Source organism: Diadema antillarum, unplaced genomic scaffold (genome assembly GCF_040938485.1).
Source record: "Diadema antillarum isolate AM-2024a unplaced genomic scaffold, OU_Dant_1.0 seq00001005_RagTag, whole genome shotgun sequence".
Classification (NCBI taxonomy): domain Eukaryota; kingdom Metazoa; phylum Echinodermata; class Echinoidea; order Diadematoida; family Diadematidae; genus Diadema; species Diadema antillarum.
The window spans coordinates 406,759-431,950 of record NW_027271843.1 but is presented as its reverse complement, the minus strand read 5'-3'; the positions used below and the strand labels follow the sequence as shown (position 1 = coordinate 431,950).

Below are 25,192 nucleotides of genomic sequence, written 5' to 3'. Positions count from 1 at the left end.
CCCCGGTACCGTAAGTATAGAAGTAAATTTAAATATTGATCCAGAAAGTCAAGGACACAATATCCCTGAAAAATTTACCACCATATTCCTATCTCGCCATATTTATACATGCATGCTCTGGATTTTTATCAGGATAATTACTACCGGTACTACAACTTTGAATAATAAAGTGTTTGTACTTCCATTGCTGAAGGTCAGTTTGCCATTCAATGTCAATGAAACTTTAGAGAAAGACCTTTTTCGGACACAAAAATACTAATAGTAATAGTCTAGATGTGCAGTACCTGCTGTGTGGAACCCCAGTGGATATGATGCCTGTCTAGCAATCAGATCGCTGATTGAAGTCGTACCTCAGTAAGTATGCCCATGAGTTTTATCATGGCTGCTACACTGTAACACTGAATAAGAGCAATTTGTTAACCAATTCAATGAAACAAAAAAATTGATATCGATAATCAAAAATCGATATCATCTCCATTATCATCACATACTTGCATGCATGTGTAGACCTTTGAAATGCCTGTTGAGCTATAGAGTACCTGGTACTTGATGTAATTGAAAGTATAATAGTGTACTTTTGCTTAGGGAAAATATACCAAATATATTATGAGAATTTGGGGAATGCAGCATGGGTGTATGCAAGGGGGGGGTCGGGAGGGTCGTACGACCCCCCCCCAAATTTTCAAGAGGTCCACTTTTTGTAAAAGACATTTTTTTTTTAGGGCTTTTTACTCTATATAGGCCTACAACAGGAAAAAAAAAAGTGACCAGGTGGTGTTCCAGCAAATTGTCAAAAACCTCGTAAATTTCGTAACTTAGTTTTAGTATGCCATAATTTACCTTATTTCTAAGCTGCACTGCCATGCCGAAAAAGTCACTTTTGTATGCACCAAATTGCCCCATTTTAAGATATAGAATTCAAAAACTCCCTACCGTGGAAGGGGGGACACCCCCCTCCCACACCCTCCCCCAATTGTACCAATATCAATGCAGTCAATATAGATTAGAAGTGCATACAATTTTCTGAAGTACTACGTACCGGTACATACTGTTTGCCACCAGGAGTAGCCAGTGAATTAAAATTTAATAAAAATTACAAGGTTGCAATGGAGACAATGCGGGATGATGCATACAGTGTACAGCCCGACCAGACGCTGTTAGTGTTAGTACGCTGACTTACAGCGACTGGACGGTGTATAGTTATGATATAGTTATGATCTATATCATTTGCAAACGGTAAATAATGTGTTTAACTGAGCTCAAGAAAAGTTAAGCCTACTGCCGATGCCTATAGGCATTTACAGGTGAGTTTGACCGATACACAGTTAGGTGAGGCAATCCCGGCGATCGAGTTTCTTGGAAATGCCACTAACACTCTATGCCAGTGAGGAATATTAGAAGATTAGACAGACATCGTCATAGATAGACAGTAGTTAACACTCACCTTGTTCTTCCGCTGCGATTATCGCTGTTGCTGGTGACGACGTCGATTTCCTCCGGCTGCTGCATGGTGATGATGTCGATGATCCAAAATGTATTCGAGCTACTCAACTAGTCTATCAAATGGATAGTACAGTGTCTAGTGAACCTACTTGTACTGTATGCAGTGGGACGATGTAGTACGCGGTGCCTAGGAATAGCGGTTGTACGGTAAACAAACTAGCAAAATCTCGGTCCACGTGAACTGCAGTGATGATCCTCTCCTGGTCCTCTTCCGGGTCCTCTCTTGTTGTGGTCCTGGTCCTCCACTTAGCACTGGTCCTCTTCTGGTGGTGATCCTGGTCCTCTGCTGGTCCTCTCCTGGTGCTCCTGGCCTTCTGGATGATTCCAATGCGGGTATGAAAACGGTTCCGATAAGTGACTAGCCATTAAATTTGTCTAAGTATTTATACTTGTGGATCACTGGATGGACGGGGCGCCAGCAGTCGAGTTTGCCGCCCCGCCCCCCGGTATTCAGGGCACAACAGCTAATCCGACAGTCTGATTGGTTGAATCTCCGCCGCGCCTACGGCCCAGTCGCTGTGAATGGTCAATCACTCATTACGTAAAATCTTTTGTGCCGAGTTCATCGTCACGTATCCGTAAACATCCTTTTGTGCTTTCTTCATCAATTTACTAGTAATTAAAGAAAGTCGAGTATTCGTAAACACCCTTTGTCCTGTCTTCATCATCTAATTAAACAAAGTCACGTATCAGTAAACGTCTTTTGTGGTGTGTGTTCGTCTTGTCTTCTCTGAATAGTAATACATCATGTACTTGTGTCAAATCGCGACAGCTGTCTTCTCATGCCATATCACTTCCACTGCCACCAGGCAGATTGGTGATACCCACAGAGATAATATACTAGTACTAAAGAACACAGATATATACTATTCAAACATAAACATGCAGAAAAAAAAAAACGGCGTGGCTGTATCACTGCCATTCTGATCTCAAAGGGATCGTACATTTTCGGTTCACCAGTTGAGGCTTAAAAGGTTCCCAACGTTTTTTTTTTTTTTTTTCCTTTTTTTAAACATACATTTATAAACACTGATTTTGTAGATGAAGAGAAACAATATGAAGTACAGAAGAGCATAGCCAAGTAATTCTAAGAGGAATACAATTAAATGGTCAATAATGATAAAACTTTTTTCTAAATGGCTTAGGTCATGTATATGTCCAATCTAAAGCAATCCTAATAAAAAGTGGGACCGGCATGTTGCCATATGATATTCAGGAGTGACCGGCATGTTGCCATATGATATTCAGTAAGGACTGACCGGCATGTTGCCATATGATATTCGGTAGGACTGACCGGCATGTTGCCATATATGATATATTCAGTAGGACTGACCGGCATGTTGCCATATGATATTCGGTAGGACTGACCGGCATGTTGCCATACATGATTTATTCAGTAGAACTGACTGGCATGTTGCCATATGATATTCAGTAGAACTGACCGGCATGTTGCCATATGATATTCAGTAGGAGTGACCGGCATGTTGCCATATGATATTTGGTAGGACTGACCGGCATGTTGCCATGTATGATATATTCAGTAGGACTGACCGGCACGTTGCCATATGATATTTGGTAGGACTGACCGGCATGTTGCCATGTATGATATATTCAGTAGGAATGACCGGCATGTTGCCATATATGATATATTCAGTAGGACTGACCGGCATGTTGCCATATGATATTCGGTAGGACTGACCGGCATGTTGCCATGTATGATATATTCAGTAGGACTGACCGGCATGTTGCCATATGATATATTCAGTAGGACTGACCGGCATGATGCCATATGATATTAGTAGGAGTGACCGGCATGTTACCATATGATATTCAGTAGGACTGACCGGCATGTTGCCATATATGATATATTCAGTAGGAGTGACCGGCATTTTGCCATATGATATTCAGTAGGAGTGACCGGCATGTTGCCATATGATATTCAGTAGGACTGACCGGCATGTTGTCATATATGATATATTCAGTAGGACTGACCGGCATGTTGCCATATGATATTCAGTAGGAGTGACCGGCATGTTGCCATATGATATTCAGTAGGAGTGACCGGCATGTTGCCATACATGATTTATTCAGTAGAACTGACTGGCATGTTGCCATATGATATTCAGTAGAACTGACCGGCATGTTGCCATATGATATTCAGTAGGAGTGACCGGCATGTTGCCATATGATATTTGGTAGGACTGACCGGCATGTTGCCATGTATGATATATTCAGTAGGACTGACCGGCACGTTGCCATATGATATTTGGTAGGACTGACCGGCATGTTGCCATGTATGATATATTCAGTAGGAGTGACCGGCATGTTGCCATATGATATTCGGTAGGACTGACCGGCATGTTGCCATGTATGATATATTCAGTAGGACTGACCGGCATGTTGCCATATGATATATTCAGTAGGACTGACCGGCATGATGCCATATGATATTAGTAGGAGTGACCGGCATGTTACCATATGATATTCAGTAGGACTGACCGGCATGTTGCCATATATGATATATTCAGTAGGAGTGACCGGCATGTTGCCATATGATATTCAGTAGGAGTGACCGGCATGTTGCCATATGATATTCAGATAGGACTGACCGGCATGTTGTCATATATGATATATTCAGTAGGACTGACCGGCATGTTGCCATATGATATTCAGTAGGAGTGACCGGCATGTTGCCATATGATATTCAGTAGGAGTGACCGGCATGTTGCCATATGATATTCAGTAGGACTGACCGGCATGTTGCCATATGATATATTCAGTAGGACTGACCGGCATGATGCCATATGATATTAGTAGGAGTGACCGGCATGTTACCATATGATATTCAGTAGGACTGACCGGCATGTTGCCATATATGATATATTCAGTAGGAGTGACCGGCATGTTGCCATATGATATTCAGTAGGAGTGACCGGCATGTTGCCATATGATATTCAGATAGGACTGACCGGCATGTTGTCATATATGATATATTCAGTAGGACTGACCGGCATGTTGCCATATGATATTCAGTAGGAGTGACCGGCATGTTGCCATATGATATTCAGTAGGAGTGACCGGCATGTTGCCATATGATATTCAGTAGGACTGACCGGCATGTTGCCATATATGATATATTCAGTAGGACTGACCGGCATGTAGCCACATGATATATTCAGTAGGACTGACCGGCATGTTGCCATATGATATATTCAGTAGGACTGACCTGCATGTTGCCATATGATATTAGTAGGAGTGACAAGCATGTTGGCAGCATACATGATTTATTTAGTGGAACTGACCGGCATGTTGCCATACATGATATAGTCAGTAGGACTGACCGGCATGGACTGACTGGCTCCTTGAAATAATATATTTAGTAGGGGTGATAACTGGTGCATGTTGCCATACTATTGATATTCAGTAGGACTGACTGGCATGTTGCCGTATGATATCCAGTAGGCCCTGATGACCGGCATTGACTGTTGACCTATAATCAAATAATTCTTACATTATCTCTCAAAATCTGTTTGCCTTACTTGGAAGTTTGTTTGTTTTATTCTATTTATACAGTTCATCTGACATGAAGATCTAATTGTGGTTGCAATTAATGGTAGATGTCTCTGTCTGCTCCAAGAGTGAAAGACTTGGAGCATATCGAAACTCTCCATTTCAGTACACTAATGAAACGACTGTTGAGTAAAGTCTAATGAGTAGATCCGCTCGCACGTACTGTACTTGTGCGTTTAATATGCAGCATACCACGTACTTGCCGCCGTATGCCGATCCAACAGTGAACTTGTGGTATAATATCTCATTCGGACCACTACTTTTAGTGTTGTATTGATATATTTGTACTTGGTATCTAATCCAAAACCAGGCTTGATTTGCTTAGAATTCTGTTTTGAATCCTTTAAAATTGTACGGTTGCAATTATCGGTAATTCGCCGGGGATTCTACGTACGGGATCGCACTGTTTTCGTGCTTCCGCACCTCCTTAACGGACCAATGAGAGGATGGCACTCCGTCGATCGCTAACGGGCAGTGTACTTTTGTTGGCCGACATTTTGAAGGATCTCCGACACTATTCAATTTGAGGACAAGACCTAAACAAAGATGATCTTATCATTCAAAATAATATGGGACCCTAAAATAAATTTAAACTGCTATTTAAATCTATAAATATATCATAAGAAGTCTTAAATTATTATTATAATTAATTTTGATGCCAACTACATTCACAAACAGCAATATAAAATAAACAATCTCAGATTCCAAACCAACTTCACTGGAGCGCCTCACGATCACCACACCGGTCAAGCTAAGCTTGTTCGTCCATCGTGTGCGTGCAGCTAGCTAGCTGAGCAGTCCACGCACACTCGAGAAGGCCCGCCGCCTGGATTGTCGGCCTGGGATTTGTTGGGACCTCGGTGTCCGCCCGCCCGCGTCCGGCCCCTGTCGTACCCGTGTTTACATATAATACCCGCGTAAAGTTCATTCTTGTGCGTGCTGCATGCTGGTGAGTGGTGAGTGGTGGTCAAACCAAACTAAGGATACCTAGCTTGATGCTGATATAGATTAAGACGTTTCCCGTTTCTTATTCAGGTAGTATCGGTGAGAAGGCCCACACAAGTCTTTATTTATTCCCTTTTGTTATCGTGTTGACCAGTCGACAGTCGACCAGGTTCTATAGATTTTACGGAGAAGAAACACGAAAGTGATAACGTTTAAACTTTGTTGCAGTTCTCCTCATACTCACACTCAGTCACACGGTGAGTGTTAACCCCGTCGCGGGGCGCTGTAACACACGGTACGTATTTGTCCGTATGGGGTCGCTGCTGCGGTTAGGTGAGTGTATACTATTGCCAAAATTGGATAAATGATAGGTCAACCTTGTCAAAACGGTGTATATAAATCCACACTGCAAAATGGAACCATGCTCCCAGTTGGGTGAATAAGAATTGTAAGGATGAAATGAAATGTGAGAGACGACAGCGTGTTTTAGTAACTGAGTTAGCTGAACTGTGTCGTGGTGAGTGCTCAAGATAATAAAGGTCATACACATTAATAATAGTAGTAGTACAGTGACATGTTCGAAATCTATCTAGCTGTAACACTATTGAGTATAACAGTAAAATTAACAATGTTAACTTTGTGTGTAATCTTGTGCGCTTCTTTCCAAATCCTAAAAGGAGTGATTCATGCTTTTTCTACCATATCCAGGTAGATCTATAGGGTCTCACGTCTCGAGCCCTCACAAAACACATTTGCCAAAATGTGGCCGAGGCTACTAGACATGGACCTGGATCAGTGCAAGCTCTTGCTTCGACGGCTAGAGCTGGAGGCTTATTCCTCCATGGTCAGTGCTTTTCGGGCCCAGGGAGATCTCAGCGCTGAGAAAAAGCAACTCTTGAGAAATGTGGCTTCTACTCTTGGGTATGTCATTCAGTTTTTGTTGTAAAGGAAAGAAATTTCTGTAATCAGTAGTCATATGGAATGGAGTTTTTTTTTTAAGTTGCCTGTTTAATATATGCTGCCTTAAAAAGGGGAAAAGGGTTATTTTTATAAATGAAGAATGTGAGTCTGTCACATTTTGTACAATCCAACAGTCATGAAGAAAAGATGTACAGAATGTGTGTAATGGCAAGTCAAGGTCTGGAACTCAGTAAAATTAGAAACATGCCATGATGATGATGATGATACAATGTGTTTATGCTTTATGACTGGGTACTAGATACTTTGAATTTCTCAAATTTCTTTGTATTGACGTTTAAAAAAATGTTTGCTGATATGGAAATTTGACATGCTTGTTCTGTGAACTATGGTAAAAGTAATAACAAGCATTTTAGCATTCATAAAATTTGTGCAAAGAGACTCCCATCTGTGAGTATGCAGACAAACAGAATTCACTGAAATTGGCACAGTTGTCTGAAAAAGTGATCCACAAAAACTTCCACTTTTGCAGTACAAGTGTCAGACACGTCCTTTTCTTATATTTCTCAGGAGAAAATGTACTCGGTAATCCTCCCTCTGTGAAGAATGTGCCATGCCATGATGTATGGCACTTTGATGAAATAATACTGCATTGGTGTGATTTTATGTTCATTTTAAGCATCTTTTAAGCAGTAACATTTCAGTTTGATTCCAGATATTCAAAGATGTTTATGGTTTGGTTGCCGGAGAGATAAGTTTATAAAGGTAGTGATTTTTTTTGTCTTCTTGTAGAGGATGTTTTTATATGTTTCAACCCTTTGGCTTTTTAAAAACATCCTGATTCAAAGTTGTTTTTCATTTTATACATTGATTGATTTTGATGAACAGATGGTTATGTCATTATAATGAATTTGACTAGTATTTGACTATCAAGATCTTATAACAATCCAAGATGACAAGCAGATATGGGGCTAGAACATTAGACCAGATAGAAGACATTACAAAAGACTTACTTCACATTTCTGCTTGTTCTTGATTCTCCTTTCCACAGCATATCAACAGAGAGACACAAAGCTGAAGTTCGTAGGGCTGTCAACGATGAGAAACTCACAACGGTAGCGGAGAGGTACGTGCTAGATGGTGCCAAGCTGGAATCATAGATCTTTCATTTAAAGGCATTCTCGTATTTGCAGATGAAACAAAAACTCAGCTTTAGTGCTTCAGAATAGTTCGAAAATATGAGTTACGGATAAAAACAACCAATGCAGAAATTTGAATCAGTATAGTCAATGTTAAGTATTATTATACGAAATTAGAACAATAGTTATAATAAAAATGTTTCTAAACTAAACCGTCTACAATTAACCATCTACAGTTACAGTGTATGGTTTATTAAGAAAAATAGTGAAATCTTGTCATATTTTAGGCTTGATTGCAAAATTTTTATATGGTAGGAAGTTTTGTGATACAACTGACCTACTCATACACATCAAATGTGATATCTCGAATATTTATTCAATCACTGCTCCCAATGGTAAACAAGACCTTTAATTGACACTTTGTATTGATGTTTTGTGGTTGATAATTCAGGAAATACAATCACCCCCCCCCCCCCCCAAAAAAAAAAAGAAGTCATATTAAGTTTTACTGCAGTTACAACAAAGACATGATGTCAAGGATACAATCTCTTCTTTCTGATTTCTTGCCCCCCCCCCCCCCCCCAAAAAAAAAAAAAAAAAAGATTTGAGTGTCGGTTTGTAGATTTTTTTTAAGCCATGGCATCATTGCCTCACCTAATTTGCATAGATGTGCTCCCCACTTTTTCATAAAAAACACATGAGAATTTGAAATACCATCACTTTTGAAACTTAGGCCCAAAGAAAAGATCAGTTATTGATTCATTATTTCATTGAAGGCTCTTAGAGAATTGCAGGAGGAACGGGTTAAGAAAGATGCAGGTGTCAGTCAGTAGATTTTTGAAGCCATAGCATCATTGCTTCATCTAATTTGCATATGATGTGGTTGCTATTTTTTCAGGAAAACATGAATATTTGAAATACCAAAACTTTCTAAACTTAGGCCCAAAGAAAAGATGAGTTATTGATTCATTATTTTCTGTTGCTGCTTACTTTAGGATCGGCGGCGACAACAGCTCAATAGAATGGTCAATAGAGGGCAGGCGACTGGTTCCCCTCATGCCTCGTCACATTCCACAGACAGTGTTCACTGTGACAGCCAATCAGGTGGCCAACATGGCACACGCCCACAATGCAACGCTACCAGACCCTGAACAGACGGCGCGGAAAGAAGGTAAGATAGACTTTTGTCACTACCCTTCCCTAGACAAGTAGCTTGTGCGCACCCTTTACTTGAACAAGGTGGGGGGGGGGGGGGGGGGGAGCAGATCATGAGGCGTATAGAGCAGCGTTCTGTTTTCTAGATCAATTATTACACAAAGATGATAATAGATTCATGCAAGGTGTTATTGAGATTTACACTGAAACATTTGATGTGATGCTTCTACTTTTGGTAGGATTTGTTTGCGTAATTGTAATTTCTTCTCGTACAAGATTTCCAGTCTGAGCCTGAAGAGACAGTGACATTACACGAAGTAATGTGTTGGAACACACCTCTGGAATACCCAGAGTAGGTTTTTCTCTCTTACCAGTCTGTACTTGTAGGAACACTCTTGCATCCAAAGTAGACACAGACATTACAACACAAAACTCAGCCAGGGGGGTCTGTTGTATGAAGTACATTAACATGAAACATGAGTCAGTGGTACGGCAGCAGGTGGAATTTAAAAAAAAAAAAAAATCAGCTGTGAACATTCTAGTCAAGTTGTTAAGTCAAATTGTCCAAATTCATATTGTGAATTGAGTCTGAGATGATCATTGTCCATTCTGATGGTGTGGCAGTTCCAAGTGAAAAAGTGTTAAGATAATTGCAAACTTTTTGGTGACAGGGGCCTCAGTAGGGAAGGCACCATACCAACAGGCTCACTGCTTCTCTTTTGACTGAAAGAAAACAAACAAATAACAACTCTAATCAAATGTGATGACATCAAGTCACTTGAAAGGTCGCATGGATTGTTCTTTTAAAAGACAGTGCTTATATTATGAGTGTGAATTGGGTCTGAGACAATCATTGTCCATTCTGATTTAACTTTGATTACCTTCTACAGGTTACTCATCTTTGGGCGATGGATCCAGACCCGCTACCTCTGGCCCCAATCACATTGTCCTGCCCCCAGGAACCGTACTCCCGAAAAGTAAGTTTTGTCCATGGGGAACTTCAGACAGAACCCCTTGTTAGCAAATCATCATATGGTGGAAAGACGTATTTTCAGGCTGAAATTTGTGACTCATCTGACTACAGGATTTTTATAACACAAAGAATGAGTAGATGAATATTAAAAGGAACTAGATACCACTACTGGTAAATGTATTTTCATGAATTTTAATGTAGGAATCGACATATCCTGTGTTTGTATCAGCAAGATAGATTCATGAGTTACAAAGCATCTGTTAAGATTTGTATGGATGTAATATCCCTAATATGTATTTCATGGGGTTACAAAACAAGTAAAGAAAGATAAAGATGTTATATCAAGGCAGGTCACATATGTAAAGTTTTATTTTAAAATCAAGTCAAATACAAAGCAGTCTTCCTTACTTGAGAATAAAGCAACTTTACCAAACTGTCATGGTCATTATCTTTTTATCATTATAGAGTAAAATATGTCATTGCTGTAAAGTAACATTGAGATAGTAATATTTCTCCTGTTCTTTGTTCAGTTATGCTCAAACCTCTATTTCATGCTTTATTCACCATCACTGTATTCCTTAGAAATAATTCTGTTCATTTTGTGATATATCCTTCCCCCTTTCTTTCAAAACCACCCAACCCAATCACAGCCACCCCAGATCTCCAAAGTCTGGAGGAGCAAGCAAAGTCCCGCAGTGCAGCTGCTGCCTCTTCCGCCTCACCCTTCACAAGCAATCCAGCCTCTTTCCTGAGCGCTCTCACCAGTAGTGTCAGGCACACATCATCCCATTCTGCAGCAGGCTCGGGGTCAGGGTTGGGGTCAAAGGTCACTGTGAGGTCATCCAGCAGCACCGGAAGCACCGGCAGCACCGGCAGCGCCATCACTGGCAGTGCCTCCTCTTCCGCCATGAAGATCACCTTCAGCAAGATGTCCACTGGGACCACACTGACCACCACACAGGCAGGACAGAAGGTGCATCTGCAGATCCATTACCTCCATGATGAACTCATACCACATCTGTCTGAATCTACAGCACGCTTAATGGGATGATGTAGTTTTGGTTGAGATGGGACTACACATTTCCAACATTTCTTGTGAGATAATATGAAACCTCTTATGAAATATGTAAAGGGCGTTCACTTCTGAGATTTCTAAATTTTATTTGATGAAAATTGATTTTGAAATGGGTGAGATATCCAAAAGCAATCAGGTCCTCATAAAAGGTGGGACCTGCCTTTTATTAGGACCACTTTGTTTTTGAATATCTCAGCCATTTTAAAAAAGATGTTCATCAGAAATCCTCTTAGAATTGTATGCCTTTTAATATTTCAAAAGAAGTTTCTAATCACCTTGCAAAAAGTTAAAATCTGGACCCCCATCTCGATCAAAACTATACCATCCCTTTAAGATATTAAATGTGCACATGTGTATATCGTCTGTTGAGAATGAGAAGGGCTTTAAGTCTTCTCGAACACTATGGGTTTTGTGGTCACGTAATGCCCTTATCACTCTCAACCGACGATATACTCATACATTCAAACAGGCATGTTCCCACACACACATCATCATTTTGCCTGTCGAGGTGGACTGAAATTCCATACAAGGCACAATACAGGGCACTATAAATCCACTTGCCTGCTTGCCCTGTGTAACTCAAACTCACCATTGGGCAAGTAACATGATAAGGCTCTTGTCTATCAATTGTGTAGGAACCATGCCCAAGGCAAGTGAAGGAAATATTTTTTGAAAAACCCTGCAATACATGCAAACATCATATCAGGTGGGAAAATTTAGTCTGAGATTATCAGCAATAAATCCCTCATTGATAGATCTCGGCATATTGTACTCCTTCATCTTTTTAAACGTCATCCAAGTGATGCATCCATTAACCTGTTGGCGTAAGCATACAGTACATTAGAACTGTCGACTGATGAGAACTTTAATAGGATTAAAGGAAAGGGTTTGTGTCATTTATGTTGTAAGAGTTTACCCTTACAAGAATGTCTCATACAGCATTTCCTTTAAAGTCTTCAAAATAGTACTGAACAAAATGATACGATTCACATGTTCAATTTAGCGAAAGCCAAAAGGTCAGTATTCGTACACCTCAGAATGCGTGGGCATAATTGAACATACCATGTTTTCACATTTTTCTACATCCTTGTATGTAATCTTGTTCCATATAATTTTTTTCAGTATTCTCCATGTTCACTCCCCCTGTTTCATCAGGTAATCATAGTTTCCAGTGCCAACTCCACCAGCCAATCACAGACCCTGTCCTCAGATGCCATTCTCCACCGGTCTCACAGCTTGCCACCCTCCAGTAAGGTCTCCATGGCAACTGCATCCGAGAGTCAAGCAACATCCTCGAGCCATCCCTTGAGCCTTGAAGGTATGAGTAGTTTGAGGGGATGCAGATGGGGGGTAGCATCTGAGAGATTTTCAAAACTTTAATGGTGTGGCAGTTGGAATTCTCTCTATTATTATTCCAACTTGCAATGCAAAATATTAACTCTGCTCTAGTTAAAGTCCCCAATTCCTACAACTGTTTTGCGATATAATGCCCGGCTGGAATTTGTTCAATGAAGAGTTAATCTACAATGTTTTGGTCTCTTCTGAAAAGCTCATTAAAATAGAATTTGATGTGCACCTTTCTCTACTTTAGGTTGAATTAGATTTCGTCACAAATAAGATGCAGTGGGTTTAATCAGGCATATATCTCCCATTTATCGCACAAATATCCGAAGCTATCAAAGACAGAGGTGTTTAATATGTAAAAACTGATTCCCAATGCTAAAACATACAATTTTCACCCTTTGACAATGCTTCCATAAACTACTCTTTGACAGAAGCTATGCCTGCGATCAGCACGTCAGGTCAGCCGGCCATGAAGCACCACCGATCAAAAAGTGGCTCCAAGCAAAAAGCGCCAAAGCCCACCACGGTCGTGCAGAGGACCGAAGGTCCAGCTTTAAGCACCAGCACATCCGTCACCGGTGCCGGCGGTAGTGGTGTTGTTCCGGCCGTGATTGGGGCTAGTGGGAAGAGGGCCTCTCAAACCTCTCAGCGACCAGAACCTGGTAGGAATCGCCTATTCCCTGACTTATCTCTAGCGTTGGAAGATCATGATTTATGCTTTCCTCATCTCACGAATTCAAAGAATTTGAAGTAGGGCAGGTGTCGAAAAAGAAACAAGTAACTTGTGTTATAAGCACAGTGAGGAGAGTCAGATAGGAGGAATGTACATCCTTGTGGGTTAGATATTTCCACTGTCAAAATCATACTATTAAAGCAAAAAATAGGAGGGAATTAGAATTTGAATGATGAAAAGGATGCGAAGATTGCAGCAGAGCTGCGTTAGATCCCTTGTTTCTCCATGAAAACCAATGGCTACCAAGAAATTTAGATTTTGATTACAATAAAAGCTGGAATTTTTGTGCAAGTAGTTTTTCATGCTCTGCTGGGTAAAATGACATTTGCATTTTTTTTTTTATTTGGCAGATGGTCACGACAATTGACCAAGCATTTCAAACAGCTCATTGCTGCCGTAGTGTTGAGGGGCTTTGGCAGCATATATGATGGTAAAAGGGAACTGGTCTGCGCTATGACAGCAAATTCACTCGTGCTATTATACAGAACTAGCGAACATGAAGAAAACTACAATTAACATAGCAGTAATGCTCCTTCTATATGCCTACTTTGAAGTCAAAGATATAAAAAGAAAACCTAGAACAGCCCCCACCCCCCCAAATAAAAACAACAACAACAAAACCCAGCCAAACAAAGAAACAAAGAAATGAAGGAAACCCCCCCCCCCCCCAAAAAAAAAAAAAAAAAAAAAAAAAAAATGCACTCTTTCATTTTATTCCCATTTTGTGTTGGGCAAAATTTGCAAAAAAATTCACTCTGCAAAAATTTCCATTCTTACAATATCCATTAAAGGGAGGAAGTATGTGCCTATTGCACCGGAACAGCTTGGCTGTACATTTGCCTGGTGCAATTTGCTATTTGTGTGTAGTTAATACTGCTTTGGCTCATGTATATACGAGTGCCATGTTTTTAGCAGTCTAGCAGACACTGTTGACAGGAAGTGAAATTTGAGAAGCACTAAACTTGCAGGCAGTGTTGTGAAAAACAGTACTATGGATCAAAAGTGCATTTGTTGAGTACAAGGCTAAAAGTATAGTGGGGTTGTGGCTTTTTATTGCTTTTGATAGGATCGTGTGATACTCCATGGATAACAAGTTGATTTAGTGAAAACTTGCTTTTGATGAATAGCTGCTATTGGTAAGCTGTGAAAGTTCAATATGTTGTATATTGTTTGTATTTCCCACTCTAATCTCATATAGAAAACATTGTGTAATACTAGTAATTAGGGGAACAAATTCTTAAAAGAGTATGAAGAATGAACTGTGTGGTATGCTGAATTTTGTTTCTGTTTGTTATAATGCCAACTTTATTTTCAAAAAGTCAAGTCCAGTATGATTGAGATCCTTAAAAGAAAGTTAAAAAGAGACAAAGTTAGTGAACAAGTGAAGATCAGAGAAATAAACATGAAGAAGAAAAATTGGAAGGAAACAAAGGATTCTGAAATATTAAAGGATGGTATAGTTTTGGTTGAGATGGGACTTCAAGTATCCAACTGTTCTTTGTGAGGCTGTAAGGAACCTCTTACGAAATATGAAAGAGCATATAAATTCAAAGTTTATTTGATGAAAATTGGTTTTGAAATTGCCAAGATATCCAAAAATTGCCAAGATATCCTAATAAAAGGTGGGACCACCTTTTATTAGGATGGTTTTGTTTTGAAATTTTTATTGGAAATCTCGGCCATTTGAAAACCAATTTTCCTCAAATCATGAATTCCTGTGAGAAAGGTATGCTCTTTAGCATTTCATTAAGTGGTTTCTGAGTATCTCACAAAAAGTTAAAAGCTGAATCCTCATCTCAACCAATTCTATACAATCCCTTTAAAACTGACCGTCTCCATTGTCAGGGATGAAGCTAATCACACAAACGGTGGCCAGCAGTGGCGGCCGGATGCCTTCAAAAGCATACCAGGTGTCCTCCACCACAACATCATCCCCGACTGTCAGAACCACCACCATAGCTCTTCCGGCATCAAAGACCTCGGTGTCAGCAGGTGAGTGCATGAAGATGCACTGAATCATGGTGACTGCATGGTTGCAAGGCCTTGAGTAGTGTTGTGTGTAGTGGAGTGTAGAATCTGGATGGAGTGTATTGCCAGGTTCGGTGTAGAGCCCAAGGGCAGTGTAGTACACAGTGCATTGCAGGGTGTGGTGCTTTGGATCATGTAGTGTAGTGTAGTGTAGTATAGTGTAGTGTAGTGTAGTGAAGTGTAGTGTAGTGTAGTGTAGTGTAGTGTAGTGTAGTGTAGTGTAGTATAGTGTAGTGTAGTGTAGTGTAGTGTATTATATTGTGGTGTGGTATGGTATAGTGTAGTGTAGTGTAGTGTAGTGTAGTGTAGTGTGGTGTAGTGTAGTGTAATGCAATGTAGTGTAATGCAGTGTAGTGTAGTATAATGTGGTGCAGTTAACGTCACAGTGTAAGACCTGTTTCTATGTAGTTTGTGGCGTACAGTAGTGTAATCACTGGTGCAGTATATTGCGAGGTGCAATATAATGCTCAAGGTATTGCAATACATTGCACAGTGATGTGCAAAGTGCCAGGAAATGTGGTATAGTGTAGTGTAGGGTAAGTATCATAGCTGATCATGCAGTATCTTGTGTAGAAATGTGTAACTTTTCATGTGGTGTCTTATGTAAATATCTCCTGTTTGTGAGAGGTGTGTTATCCACACATGCGTATACAGCTATTGATGTTGCCATTTTTGTCACAGGGTCGTCATCTCCGATAATGGGGGTGAGGAACCTGGTCTCCACAACAGGTCCAAGGATAGTGACAGTGCCCAGTCCTATCACCGGCCGGTCCCCACCAACCATGAGCAACGTCATTACCTTATCTCCCATGGCGCTGCAGAAATCCGGAGCCAAGTCCACCACAACTACAGGTACCCTGGTTTTCCCAGAGACTCTAACCTCGAGCATCTCTTAAACTGAAGATTCTCTTGCCTATTCCCTCTAGTAAAGTTGAGACGCTGATTGTGTGGACATGCACAAATATCATATGCACACAGCACACTTCACAATCCAGAATATGAGGTCCCTTGCTGCTTGGGCCCAGCTGTAGAGTCATAGATGCTCTCTGGTGATATCTTTGCTTTATTCTCTAACATATATGACTTAACAAAATGATTTTTTGATCCACTGATCCACTGATAAAGAGCATGAATGTTTTTTATTTTGTGTGATTTTTTTAAATAAATATTTTGAGGAGGTATTTGGGGAGGAGAAAGCTGAATTATATTAAAGTGGAAGAAAATACGTCTTAAACTGAAAACATACAGCTAGAGCAGAAAAAATTCAAACTCAAGCAGGAGAGCGGAAGATTTGGGGAAAAATGGCCTCGAAATGGGAGCTCTCTTGCCAAAAGAGCGAGAGTTGGAGTCTCTGTTTACCATCAAACAGCCAAAGGATTCTAACATTCACAGTATTTGATAAATCTTCCCATTTGTTGCTCATTTACAACAATTTAAATCCATCACAACAAGCCTGCCATAATTTTCTTTTCACTTGTAATATTAAAGGACAAGTCCACCTTTATATACATAATGATTGAGGGAATGCAGCAATATTAGTAGAACACACCAGTGAAAGTTTGAGGAAAATTGGAAAATCCGTTCAAAAGTTACGAATATTTTAAGTATCTGCGCAGTCACTGCTGGAAGAGAAGACTACTACAGGGTATGATGTCACATGCGTAAAACTGTATAAGGAAAATAAAAAGAGAATTTCACAAAACTTTACTTTTTGAATAAAGTGCACGTTTCTTCGACTTGCTACTGACGTATGTTAAGGGTAATATTATTCCCCCTGCCTTCTGAAAGAGAGAAGTCGAGTGTTCTTTTGTTATGCGAGTAAAATGGAAATATGTTGAATTTTCTTTATTCTTTCTTTATATCGTTGTACTCATGTGACATCACAAGCTATAGTAGTCTTTTCATCCAGCCGTGACTGTGCAGAAACTTCAAAAATTCATAACTTTTTAACGGATTGTCCGATTTTGCTCAAACTCTCACTGATGTGTTCTACTAATATTGCTGCATTCACTCAACCTACATGTCTATGAAGGTGAACTTGTCCTTTAAGTGTGTAACACTGTGTTGCCTTAATAAGTTTGTGTTTCCATTTTCAAAGTCACTGAATGGCGATGGCAGTGTGCCAAAAGGTGAAACTTCTGCACTCAATCCAGTACAAAAGAAAAATCAACAGACCTCACATCATTTTCTTCTCAAAGTAAAGCATGCTGTCTGCAATCGGTTCAGTGAGTGCAGGATGTGGGGAAGGGAGTGTGTATAGCACTAAGATGTTCCTGATTCCTGCTCACATTAGCACCAAAGATGGTAGCAAACGAGCTTTCATGCAATCCTCACTGTTATGTCAATATCTTTGTTAAAAGTATTGAATTTCAAGAGAGATGACAGTTCAATAAAAACAAAACAAAACAAGCTAAAACTGGACAAATGTCACGTCTGTTTGTTGTTTGCAGTTGTCGTCACCAAGCCTGGGACGGTGCCGGGGAAGACGAACGTTATCGTCGTCCAGAAATCGCAGGTCAAATCCAAGACCATCAGCTCATCCAGGTCAACAGCTCCCGGAATCATGGTGAGATACAGTAAAACCAGACATTTTTGTGTGCATTTTGATTTACCAAATTTTGCAAACGCAGAGATTCGCGGAATCATAATGCAAGCAAAAGTTGTCGTCTACACTCTGTGCATTGAATGCCAGTGACAATACGTGAAACTTTTATGCTGTGAAAAAAGGCTGTCGGCTTCAGTTCGAGAAAATTTCATGTCACAAATATTTCATGCTTTACAGTAAGATGTAGTAGTACTAGGTGCAAACCAAAGATATGTTTTGAAGTCGATGTTGACAAGTGTTTAAAGAAAGATGTGACCTTGGCTATTACAGCAAAATCTTTGTTAGGGTCAAAACCTCTGTCTAGTGACCACCTCTCTATAACAGACACATTTTTGTCTCCCTTGGGTAGCCACTTTAGCTAGCTTTGACCGTTATCATGATTTGTTAAAAACATATTAATCATATGTCTAGACATATCAGTAGCATAACTTGCTGATCTTTGGTCACAAGAATGATGCAGTGGTAAACAAAAATCCTCTTTGTCTCCATTCCAGACAATCACAACTTCCATCTTGACCCGCCCCAAGATCGCCATGACGATGACCAGCGGTAACCCAGGCGTGGTGCCACTACCGTCCACGTCCCTCGGTAGTCCCTCGCCGTCCATACGCTTCCCGTCCCCCTCTGTCTCCGCCCAGAAGACAGTGCGAGGCCCCTCCCCCGTGGGTGCCGGAACTCCAGTGGGTGGGACCTTGAGTCGTGGGCGGAGCCCCACCAGTCCACTGAGTGTCGGACAAGTGATCGGATCCAAAGGGCAGGTGAGGCAATGTAGATCATATAAACATAGTAATGCTTCATATTTTACTGTATGCAAACACAAAATTATGGCTTAACCCTAAAAAGACTGGGCTATTTTGGTAGCTCGAAAGACTGGGGGGGGGGGGCCTAAAGGGCCCCCCCTTAAGATCTCGGCCGTGGATCGCACGATCGCCGCGAAAATTTGCACAGGGGTAGTGTGAGATGTAATCTACAAGATCGTATATTTAAATTTTCCAAAAGAGTCTTCTTTTATTTTATTTTGATTAATTATGCTAATTTATGCGAGAAATTAGACTCTTTGATCTAAATCAGTAAATAAAGCTCCAAAAGTGCTCATTTTTGGTCTAATTATTCTTTATGGCATTCTTAGCAAATGCACTTGAAAAAAAATTCGGTATCAAAATTAATTTCTTATTTATTTTATTGTTTCATGAATTTCTTATGTATTTCCTTGTTTTTTCGACCTCTTGTTTTCGTTGTTTTTTTGAACAAAATTTGTGGCAGACACTTTCTGAAGCATAATACTCCTAAAACAAATTCATTTTAGCCATTGAGAGTAAAAATAAGCATATTTATATGAACCATGTGAAAAAAACTCAATTTGCATTGACTTTGTACACAAAATCACATTTTTGAGCCATTTTCGGCCTCACATGCGTGTACAAAATGTTATGTAACTTCAGAACCGTACCCCCGGGCGTCACAAATTTGGTGTCAAAATGTGCGGGAAACTTGAAAGAAAAAAGTCATAGAGCATCGCGGCGAGGGCATTGCGTGTTGCAGAGTAATCGCGCGAAATGTCGAGGGGGGAGCCTTTTAGGCCCCCCCCAGTCTTTTTAGGGTTAAACTGCTTGAGCTGAATTTCAGAGAATTTATGACTATCTATAAATTCATACCTCATTCTTTTCATTCAGTTCTTTAAAGGGATCATACAGTTTTGGTTGAGACCTAATTTCAGGTTTCCAACATTTTTTGGGTGAGATAATGAGAAACCTCTTATGAAGTATGAAAGAGCATGTAATTCCATGAGGAATTCAACGTTTATTTGATGAAAATTGGCTTTGAAATGGCTGAGATATCCAAAACAGAGCGATCCTAATAAGTGTGGGACCCAAACTTTATTACGATTGCTTTGTTTTACTTTGTTTTTGGATGTTTCAGTCATTCCAAACCCGATTTTCATCAAATAAACTTTGAATTCCTCGTAAAATGGTGTGTGCTGTACTATTTCATAAGTGTTTTCTTGGTATCTCGCAAAAAGTTAAAAGCCCAGTATTCTCATCTGCACTATCCCTTTAAGCTCATTTTTTAGCATGATCTGCAAAAAATGAGAAAATATGGTATTGAAATGAAAAATGTTTCTTTACAAATTTGATTTGATATGATAGATAGCTGCAAAATTCCAATTTTCTGAACAAAATATCTTTATTTCTATTTGGCTTCAGAGTATGTTGTGTATAATTGGTGTTTGTTTGGTGTTTGGTGTTGTGTTTTGTCTCCAGAGTTTGGCATTCTATATAATCATTCTCATTGAAAATCATGCAGGGAGAAACTTTCAGAGCTGACAGGAACTTAGAGCTTCTGACAATTATGAATTATCCAGGAAATAAGTATACCACAGCTTTCCAGTATAGGTTGGAATGAGAATTTGCATAATTGGAAAAGTACCTGACGAGGCATTCGATAATACTATTAAGGACAACGCCATAATGACTGCTCACACACTACATGTCTGATTAGGGACATGTGTAATACGACATTTGCAATCACGGTAAGGCCAAAAAAAAAAAATTGTTGCATTGGCGTAACATGAGATTTTCAAATAGGGTCGGTCGGGCGGATTTTTTTTTTTTTTTTTTTTTTTTTTTGCTACCTGCATTTTACGTGTAAAACTCGTGCTCAGCTCAGTAAACAGTTACAACTGCTGCACCGAATGTGCTGTGTTCATCTATTCTACAAATCATTTATGAGGCCGATATTACTGGAATTATACCCCTTCACAGAATTTAAAGATGTTTAAATCCCTATCCTGAATGTTTTCACTTCATATTTTACTATTTTGACTTAGATAAGATAGATGCAAATTGACCCATATGTACGATCTTTTCATCGCACACGGCGATCTCTATTACAGTCCCACATATACAGATTCGTGTAAGTTCTCCACACAAGAAACCTATGGCAAAACTGTGCACAATACATCGCAGTCTGAATGCTACGTATACACTGAATAAATCTTGTTAGAGTACGTGTCCGTGTTGGAAACAGATGACGTACTGATCAAGGAAGGCTTATGCGAGGCGCTAGATCTCTCCCTCGTACATCCGATATCCCCAGAGCCGTTTCCACTTCCGGGTTTGTGCGATCGCGATCGCAATCAACAAGATATTTGATATCGATAGCAAAAAAAAATAATAAAAAAACATGGGGTCGGCGGAATTTTTAGGGTCGGGCGGGTTATGCCAATGCAACAATTTTTTTTTTTTGGCCTAAGTTGCTGTAATTGCAGTCAATACAGCACAAACTTGAATGCTCATAGGTAAAGCATGTCTGCAGACCTGCCATTACAGTAACTTGTGAATATTTCGTCGTACTGTTGTTCCTGACCTTATATCGCAATGTGCTCCTGGCGTATCCGGGCAATTACCCCCAGAGGGCAATTACCCCCCGGCTAAATACGGGTTAGTGGCAAGGTTAGAGTAAAGATTAAGTTTAGGGTTGGGAGTATTGGTTAGGGTAAGGATTAGGGTCAGGATTATGATTATGATTAGGGCCAGGGGAAGGGTCTGGGGTAATTGCCCAGAGGGTAATTGCCCTAGACCCACTCCTGGACATTAGTGAAGACCTTGAAGTAAAGACCAATGCTGTAACCAATGTACTACAACTCCTCTTCCCTTTGCAGGTGATGATGCGACCGAAGTCGCCCATCGCCCAGACCATCGCCACCCTGTCAGCCCCCCGCAGCCCTCTCCCCACGAATCCGGAGATGCAGGCAAAGATCAAAGGTCACAGGCGGTCATCCTCCAAATCGCCACCGGGTCAGAGTTCGCAGAAGCTCGTGGAGAGCCTCGCTGGTGGAGTGGTGCGAAGTGCGATCGGTGGACCAGGTGTGTCACATTGAACATCCTGCCGTGAGGCATCTCCATGAATATAGTAGCATTAATTGCTATTTTTCCCCAAGTCCTCCTCAGTTCCCCTGCAGTTTCTCCCATAGTTTCATCCATTTGTACCAAGTTGCGTCCACCGAGCACATGTGTCAAAATACACAGATTACGGCACAACGAATAGCCCAATTGGTTTATATCTTGGGTGAATGAGATAACTAATTCCTCATAACTAATAAGATTATCTATCAATGCCTTTAATTAATCCATTCTAGAGTTGTGATGATAAGTCTTGAATTGCTCTTTAAATGATGTAGATTGATTAAACACTAGAAGGAAGACAGACTTGTTATTGACTGCTGAGTATCAATTGATGATTTCACTTCCGTGATCTGCAGAAGCTGCCAAGATGGCTGGCCGAGAGTCGTCGCTCATCTTTCAGACTGGAAACAAGCCTAACACGGAGTGGATTGAGTATGATGGGTCGCCTCCAGCCAGCCAATCAGCATCGTCCGCCATCAAGGCTCTGCTGGAGTTCAAAAGTCAACCACCTCCTGCTCCAGCGTCAGGTGACTCCATGTTTGTCTGTTTTTGTTTTTTGTTTTTTTTCTGAATTTGTAAAGAATCATTTCAGCCTTAATTTGTTCTGCGTTTTAATGTGTATTTGCCATTTCATGTTTAGCCCGTTGAGAACCGGCTGATATTGCTACTACACACATTTCCCATAGACACCTGCCCGAGTATGCTTGAACTTGTCTTAGCGGGTTAAGGTAACCTTAATATGTGTAATAAAATCAAACAGCAATCAGAATTAAAGTTATGACAAATCTAAGGTTTCAAATGTTTTCACAAAACAGTGATCAAATCTGGGACCACTGATGTAAATCACATATGATAATGGTGTCCCAAACTCATAACTGCTCACATGATTTGATTTTAAGTTATGAATTATTATGAGGTATTCATGCGTGAAATGAATGCACACCCTTGCTTGAAAGAAGATGTATCGGTCAAATCTGGAATCAGTAATGATAAGATAGGGCTTGAAATGATCCATAGAAAAATTCACGTACTGTTTTGGAAATTCTGTTGCAGTCAAACAAGTTTCAATCCCTGGAGTCATACCGGGCATGATGCCCTCAGCTGCCCGGCACCTCTCAACTGTTGCCACGACAACCACAACCAGCACTGCAGCAGGAGGACAGCCAAAGGAACCAACCAAGAACCCTTCCATAGTCACCGTGGAGGTGCAGGGGGGATCGGCGGAGCGCCTGGAATTCTCCACCGAGCAGCTCTCCAGCGTCGTGGACCAGTTCGAGCAGTTCTTGGAGAGCGAGGAAAAGGAGGAGAAGAAGGAGGGAAAGGATTCAGACAGTGAGCTGAGACGGAGGCTGATGGCCCCAAGCCTTGCCTCAACGTCCAAAGAGAAGGCTGTGACGGTATCAAAGGTCAGCCCTCCTCCATTCAAGCTGGAGGGAGCCAAAGAGGTTAAGGGGGGCGTGCCTGACCCCAAGGAGGAGCACACCGGGGTGGATCCATTTGAGTTTGTGGAGGAGGGAGTGTCAACAAAGGAGCCCACGCCTGTAAGGAAAGCCACCCACAAGCAGGAACCACATAGGTCGGCTGCAACTGAGGCCAAAGAACCATCAGAACGGGTCTCAACAGAGGGTGCTAAAGCTGAGGTGCAACAGGTAAGACCCCTTCATAACATTCTATTAGTATTCTATAAAGTACGGTGTACTTGGCAGGTATTTTTACCAGTGTGATGGAATATGCAAATGGCACCATGCCCCCAACTCTCAAATCTACCCCCCCCCCCCCCCCCCCCCCCCCCGCCACAAGTTTCCAATGTTCTCAGGTAAGAGTCTGCAAGAATGCATGGAAGGTGAACTTGCAATACTCAGGTGAGCGCGAGACCCCGGGGTCTCTTGTTTCGGATCCAGAGTTGGTCAGTTATGTCACAGAAAGTCGTATAGTGTGTGGTGGCCTTAAATAAGAGAAACAGTGTTGTGTCCATGGCATGGTCAATCAAATGCTGTACATCCGCCATATATTTAGCAAGTCTAAATTTTCACGAATCAGGACTTTTGGAAGATTTCGTGAGTAGTTTAATTTGTGATCAGGGAGTACAGTACAAGGAATGTATGCATGCATGTCACATTTATGTTGGGATCAGAGTCAATATTTTTCACAGTTTTTGGACTTTGCAAATAGCATCCGACTTGCAAAATTTGTGAAAATAAGAACCTTGCGAAATATCCGGCATATAAAGTAGTTTGCGTATAAATGAATGTTTACTATTCATATGCATGGACCTTGATTTTGCCTCTCAGTTTAGATCTTTTATTTTTGTATACAACTTAGATATGTTACACCCTTGTAAAGGGAAAACCTGTTGCCAAAAAAAGATGTCTTGAACAGGCTTTGTGCGTGACTTTCTTGACACAGGCACCAGCTGTATCTCTTGTAACCCAGGGTCCCAGGGCGGGGCCCCTGGCCAGCGTTGTCATGGAGTCCTCCTCCAGCTTTGACATCACCCAGATGAATTTGGAGGACCTGTCTTGTCAGAGGATGCAGGAGGAGGAGGAGGAAGAGGAGGAGGAGGAAGGGGAAGCGGAGGAGGAGGAAGGGGAGGAGAAGAGGGAAGATGACCCCAGCAGCTCCGGCGAGATGCTGTCCTTCCAGGGTGAGTCCGTTCAGTGGATGAATGAATTGAGCGGATGAACCCCATGACAAAACTTGCAGTGATGGATCCAGGAAGGAGTGCACCGGGCGCTCACCCCCCCCCCCCTTGCCTTTATTTTTGCTTGAAACAAAAGATTAAAAAGAAAAAAATGGGGAGGGGTGCGTGCGCCCCCTTTAAGTTTGTAAAGGCGCCCCGTCTTAATAGAATTCCTGGATCCTCCCCTGACTTGTGTGTGTATGTGTGTGTCTGTCTGTCTGTAAGCAGGGTTTGACATAGATGGGGGCCCACTGGCCCGGGGCCACTAAAAATTGATGTGGGGCCACCAACTGTCAAAAAGCGTATGTTTTGGTGGCCCAATTTGGCAACCCAAGATTCAAAATAGATTGCCATATTCCTTTTATTTAGCACCACTGTACCTTTTTTTTTTTTTTCCATGAGCCACCAATATTTCAAATTCAGTGATTTTAGTGCCCTGGACAGGGCACCAAAGAAAAAATGTGGAGCCCCGCTGTAAGTGTCATTAAATGGTGACCTTTCCAGGAATGATATGCCCATTCTCATAGCAAAATTTGGCAACAATAAACATTGCTTTGTTTAGGCTTACCATGCTGTAGTAATAAACAACAGTATTAGATTATATTCAAAAGTTGTTGTT

At 41.0% G+C, this 25,192-nt stretch overlaps 2 protein-coding genes across 2 annotated transcripts in view; both read left to right on the top strand.

The window, feature by feature from the left end:
* The first annotated feature begins 6,732 nt into the window (after positions 1 to 6,732).
* LOC139742563 (BRCA2-interacting transcriptional repressor EMSY-like) lies at positions 6,733 to 10,673 on the top strand. Its single transcript, XM_071653094.1, has 5 exons — positions 6,733 to 6,939; positions 7,988 to 8,062; positions 9,071 to 9,246; positions 10,121 to 10,207; positions 10,669 to 10,673. Exons 1-5 carry the CDS (start codon positions 6,779 to 6,781, stop codon positions 10,671 to 10,673), a joined length of 504 nt encoding a protein of 167 aa, XP_071509195.1. The 5' UTR covers positions 6,733 to 6,778.
* A 433-nt stretch (positions 10,674 to 11,106) lies between these two features.
* LOC139742562 (uncharacterized) overlaps positions 11,107 to 25,192 on the top strand; it is a 30,797-nt gene continuing 16,711 nt past the window's right edge. The window contains exons 1-11 of the mRNA XM_071653093.1: positions 11,107 to 11,176; positions 12,434 to 12,596; positions 13,054 to 13,284; positions 15,201 to 15,353; positions 16,065 to 16,235; positions 17,834 to 17,949; positions 18,483 to 18,746; positions 21,650 to 21,836; positions 22,253 to 22,420; positions 22,947 to 23,542; positions 24,300 to 24,537. Coding sequence (XP_071509194.1) covers positions 11,111 to 11,176; positions 12,434 to 12,596; positions 13,054 to 13,284; positions 15,201 to 15,353; positions 16,065 to 16,235; positions 17,834 to 17,949; positions 18,483 to 18,746; positions 21,650 to 21,836; positions 22,253 to 22,420; positions 22,947 to 23,542; positions 24,300 to 24,537 — 2,353 coding nt within the window. The 5' untranslated portion in view covers positions 11,107 to 11,110. The remainder of the gene's footprint in view (positions 11,177 to 12,433; positions 12,597 to 13,053; positions 13,285 to 15,200; positions 15,354 to 16,064; positions 16,236 to 17,833; positions 17,950 to 18,482; positions 18,747 to 21,649; positions 21,837 to 22,252; positions 22,421 to 22,946; positions 23,543 to 24,299; positions 24,538 to 25,192) is intronic.

Coding starts and splice junctions, on each gene's coding strand:
- LOC139742563 (XM_071653094.1), top strand. CDS start 6,779: ATGTGGCCGAGGCTACTAGACATGGACCTGGATCAGTGCAAGCTCTTG. Junction 8,063..9,070: donor CTCACAACGGTAGCGGAGAG/GTACGTGCTAGA, acceptor TGCTTACTTTAG/GATCGGCGGCGACAACAGCT. Junction 9,247..10,120: donor ACAGACGGCGCGGAAAGAAG/GTAAGATAGACT, acceptor TACCTTCTACAG/GTTACTCATCTTTGGGCGAT.